This window comes from Haliotis rubra, unplaced genomic scaffold (assembly GCF_003918875.1).
Source record: "Haliotis rubra isolate DU_JTF1 unplaced genomic scaffold, ASM391887v1 Scf1635, whole genome shotgun sequence".
In the NCBI taxonomy this organism is placed as follows: domain Eukaryota; kingdom Metazoa; phylum Mollusca; class Gastropoda; order Lepetellida; family Haliotidae; genus Haliotis; species Haliotis rubra.
In genome coordinates, this window is record NW_025765598.1 from 46,963 (window position 1) to 52,686 (window position 5,724).

General features: G+C 42.6%; 1 protein-coding gene across 1 annotated transcript; it reads left to right on the forward strand.

Moving 5' to 3' along the window:
• Positions 1-2,789: 2,789 nt before the first annotated feature.
• LOC124271803 (protein trapped in endoderm-1-like) lies at positions 2,790-3,680 on the forward strand. The gene has a single exon (XM_046706954.1). It carries the CDS (start codon positions 2,790-2,792, stop codon positions 3,678-3,680), a length of 891 nt encoding a protein of 296 aa, XP_046562910.1.
• Positions 3,681-5,724: the final 2,044 nt, after the last annotated feature.

A 5,724-nucleotide genomic window follows, 5' to 3' on the forward strand; every position in this document is an offset into this window, starting at 1 on the left:
ACGACTGAAAATTCGTCCGAACAACTGTCACACCGAACAACTGAAGACTGAAATGAGCTTTAACAACTGTACCACTCCAACAGATCCTGAACGGTTGACACCTAAATCTCGTCTAACCCTAAACATTCGTCACAACAACTGTATTACCAGAGCATAGTCTGACTGACTGACGCCTGAAATTCATCCTAACAATCGACGCCTGAAAATTTACCTCAGCAACTGTAGTTCCAGAGTATTGTCTAAATAACTGACGTCTGAAATTCGTCACAACAACCGACGATTTAATATTTGTTTCAGCAACTGAAGTACCAGAGCATAGTCTGACTAACCGACGCCTGGAATTCATCCCAACAACCGACGCCTGAATTTCATCCCAACAACCGACGCCTGAATTTCATCCCAACAACCGACGCCTGAATTTCATCCCAACAACCGACGCCTGGATTTCATCCCAACACTCCACGCCTGGATTTCATCCCAACAATCGACGCCTGAATTTCATCCCAACAACCGATGCCTGAAATTAGTCAGCACATCTGACGCTTAACAATATCCCGAACAACTGTTGTACTGGAACAAAGTTTGACAAACTGACCAGGAATTTCGTCTGAATCGCTGAAGCTTAAATTCTTCGCAACAACCGTAGCACCAAAACCAAAGTTTGAACAACAAGCCACTGAACAAAATCTGAGCCATTGAACAACTTAACAACAGCAAAGCAACTGTAAAATTAAATCGCCCGAACAAAGTCTGAGGCTAATTCAGGTGAACAGTTAGACAGGTAAGTAACATTACCGAATTTCATATATCGATATATATTTTCTTTAACACAGAAATATTGACCGTATTTCGCAACCCAAAGAGGTGTGAAGGGATTGTTTCTTTACCGTACTTAGCGATATTCCAGCTGTATGAGTGAGTGAGGTTTTACGCCGCTTTTAGCAATGTTTCCGCAAGGTACACCAGAAATGGACTTCACACATTGTACCCATGTCGGGAATCGAACCAGGAACATCGGTGTGACGAGTGAACGCTGTAACCACTAGGCTACCCCACCGCTCCTCCAGCTATATGGCGGAATGCGTCAGCTCCTGAAAAGCAGTTTTATTTAGTCTGTTAAACTGCATGTTTTGCTTTATATTATTCTGTATTATATATTCAAACCAGTGACTGTCACATACAAAATAACCGTGAAGCTCCGAGTTAGAATTCATCTTCAGCAACCCATGCTTGTCGTAAGAGGCGACTGACGGGAGCGGATGGTCAGGCTCGCTGACTTGGTTGACACATATCATCATATCCCATTTGCGTAGTTCGATGATCATGATGTTGATCACTGGATTGTCTGGTCCAGACTCGAATATTTACAGACCGCCGCCATATAGCTGGAATATTGCTGAGTGCAGCGTAAAACTAAACTCACTCACTCACTCTGAAGTAAAACGATTTTAAGTTCTCAAAAAGATATCCACTCAAACTATGTATCAGTACTGACACATTTGGACTTGAATTTCAAAAACGAATACACGTTCATCTTCCAGTTGTGTAGATCGATTCTCGTTATGTTGATCACTGGATTGTCCGACCCAGACTCGAATATTTACAGACCGCCGCTGTATGGCTGACATATTGCTGAATTCCAAAAGGCCTCAAATAATGTTTCATGCTGTTACCCTCACCCGGCTTTAAGTGTGTAAAATTAAAACATTTGGAGTCGGAGTCAGTAATCTGTTTGAGTGAGTGAGTTGCACTCAGCAATATTCCAGCTATATGACGGCGGTCTGTAAATAATCAAGTCTGGACCAGACAATCCAGTGATCATCACGAGAATCGATCTACACAATTGGAAGATGAACGTGTATTCGGGTTGGAAATTCAAGCCCAAATGTGTCAATACTGATACATAGTTTTTCAGAACTTTAACATATTTGCCGTATGAGTATACATTCATGCTCACCGAGATCTAACTAACAAACTAAACCTTTCCCCATTAAGAACCAGAACCTAGATTTTCGAAGCTCTCTTAGCGCTAAGATAGTCGTAAGTTAATGTTAATGTATGGCACTTACGGCTATCTTAGCGCTAAGAGAGCTTCGAACTAATAGGCCCTGTCCTTCCCCAGTCCTGGTTTTACGTTACAATATCTTCTGACAATGAGGACAATAGATCTTTATGGGGTAAAGTGTCACCGTGAGAGTGAGATCCTTGGGTTGTCAAATAGTGAATCTGGTGGTGAGATCGTTAGGCATTAACGGTAAAATGGTGACGAGAAGGTCAGACTGAAGGGGTGAAGTTGGTTGAGATAACGTTAGGCCTTCACGGTAAACTTGTGAATCTGGTGGTGAGAACATTAGGCATTAACGGTAAAATGGTGACGAGAAGGTCAGACTGAAGGGGTGAAGTTGGTTGAGATAACGTTTGGCCTTCACGGTAAACTTGTGAATCTGGTGGTGAGAACGTTAGGCATTAACGGTAAAATGGTGACGAGATGGTCAGAGTGAAGGGGCGAAGGTGGTTGAGATAACGATAGGCCTTCACGGTAAACTTGTGAAGCTGGTACTGAGAACGTTCAGCCTCAACTGTGAAAGGGTATACTGTGGTGGTTTGGAGAAGTCTTTGGAGAAGTTTGATGCTGAAAATGGAGATCTTGACGGTGAAAGGTTCCATGCTGCTGTGAAACATTTGTAATAAACCTTGATTAAAAGTTGAATGATTGGGTCAAAGGAACATCGCATTAAATGTTAATCTCTCTATGCTAAAAAATTACATTCTTCCATTCCAGAATCAAAATGGCCGTCTCTGTGAACTCGACCTTGACCTATGAGGGACTGTCTAATGGGCTCCACATCTTTCACTCAGTCTGCTCCATCACAATTGCTGTGGCGGGGACTGTGGGCAACAGCTTCAGTATCTACAGGTTGACTCAGAAGGGTCAAAAACAGCAAACCTGTAACATATACCTTGCAAACCTCAGCGTCAACAACCTTCTCAGCTCTGGAATCATTCTTCCTCTCATCGCCATCAATTCCTTCTTCAAGGGTTGGATCTACGGCACTGCGTTCTGCAAACTCTTTGCATATTTCTTGTACAGCAACATTTGCGCCGAGGCAAACGCTTTCGTCCTCCTGACCGTCAACCGCTTCATGAAGATAGTCCATCCCAAAACCTACAACACTGTGTATGGCAGGACTCGGAACAACGCCATCATCATAGGTGCTGGCTGGTTGATGTATGCCATAGTCTTCATCTTGCCACTGACCGACGCACTGGGTCAGTTTGCCTTCGACCCCAACAAGAACTTCTGTGGAATAATTAACAAAGACAAGTTTGCTTCGGTCGTTGCAATGTGTATCCTTTCAACATCCCTTCCAGTCATCGTCGTCAGCTACGTGTCCATCTTTCGCACATATAAGAAGTCCAAGCAGAAGATAGCGGATAAGAAAGATGTGGAGCAAACGAACACAGGAATCCACTCCAAACAGGAAGTGCGACTTCTGCGCATGATCATTATTATCCTCGTATGTTTCGTGCTCACCTATACCCCCTTTGCCGTGATGACAATCGTGGATCCAAGCATGGAGCTTGCCGGACAATGGATCCACACCATCATGTCGTACATCACATGGACACACCTCTTTATTAATCCGATCATATATATAATAAAGAGCCCTAAGAAGTAAATGATTGATGTCAGATTGCACCAGCATTGAAAGGCCATATATATATATATATAACCTGTAACATATACCTTGCAAACCTCAGCGTCAACAACCTCAGCGTCAACAACAATATATATATATATATATATAAATTGAAGGGGATGACAACCTATTATTGGCATGAGTGTATATATATATATATATATATATATATATATATATATATATATATATATATATATATATATATATATATATATATATATACACTCATGCCAATAATGGTTGTCATCCCCTTCAATTTTTAATTATAGAGGGTGTGGGGTGGGGTGTGAGGTGTATGTGGGTTGGGGTGGGCAGGGGTGACAACTATTATTGGCATGAGTATATATTGATAGCTCTCCTACGTGACATGGTGTTGTGAGAACAAACAAGTGAGTGATTGAGTTTAGTTTTACGCCGCTTTTAGCAATGTAACCAGTAATGGGGTTCACACATTATACCCATGTGGGGAATTGAACCCGGGTCTTCGGCGTGACGAACAAACGCTCCCCAAGAACAAACAAGAAACGACAGTGCATACAATATAGATAGAAACAATATGTATTTTGCTTAATAAAACCTGGAAACATTCATGGATACTGGATGTTGATGCCTAAGTCCTTGTACGTTTTTTATGGCTTGGCATGCTGTGGAGATCCGTCTTTAGTTTTCCATTGTTTCGTAACATGCGATGAACGGAATAAAGGTGGTAACTCGAGTCATTGTATCCCAGTTTAGTTCTTTGAGCTCATTATGTCAATGCCGGGACTATTGACAGACCGCCGTTATAAAGTTTGGACCCGTGAAGATCCGGGTTGGAATGAATCTTCAGTAGCCTATGAATGTTGTAAGAGGCGACTAACGTGATCGGGTGGTCAGGCTCGCTGGCTTGGTTGACACGTGTCAGCTGTTCCCAAATGCGCAGATCGATGCTCATGCTGTTGATCACTGGATTGTCTGGTCCAGACTCGATTATTTACAGACTGCCGCCATATAGCTGGAATATTGCTTAGTTCGGCGTAAACCTAAACTCACTCACTATAAAGTTTGACTATTTTTGAACAGTAACGACCCTATGTCAAGACCGATGGATTCGAACCACGCACCTCCGACACAGGTTTCAGCCAGCACCCAAAATTATATCATCCACTGTCTGTGTATCACAATAACTTTGGCCGTTGCGTATATTTGGCTATGCGTGTTTTATTATATATTGTCCAAAATGATTATTGGTTAATCTGAATTCATATATGTACGTGCATTATGTTCTGGTGGGTGATCTTGGCATGGGTGTTGCATGCTAGTGTGTGGAATCATACTAAATCCAATTATGAATAATGAAGAAAACGGTTTAAAAGTCTGAAGAAAACGAATTTTCATAAAACTGTCAATTCATCTGTCAATTACTGTTATTTACTTACCTTAAGTGATTAAAAGCCAGTCCCTTGTAGAAATGTCCCCATTTCAAGCGTAAATGTTGTAGCAACGATGGTTACCTTCGATACGGAAGTACGCTATTGCGGCTGCGCAGAATTTCCGGACGCGAGGAATTACCGGACTCGCTTGTAGACAAATGTTCCACCCAACCTTGACCCATCTGGTGATCAACACGCAAACAACGTTTTTCATGTGTTGTCGTGCAATTAAAGGTACACGTCGTGGTATTGTGTCCTGGCAATATCTCTGCCTCTGGTGTTTCCAAGTTGAAACACTGAGTGATCCCGAAATCTGCGCGTAAAAGAATTACATGAGAGTGAGTGAGTGAGTTTTGTTTTACGCCGCTTTTAGCAACATTCCAGCAATATCACGGCGGAGGACACCAGAAGTAGGCTTCACGCATTGAACCCGTGTGGGGAGTCGAGCCCGGTCTTCGGCGTGACGAGCGGATGCTTTCACCAATACGCTACACACACACACACACACACACACACACACACACACACACACACACACACACACACACACACACACACACACACACACACACACACACACACACACACACACACACACACACACACAC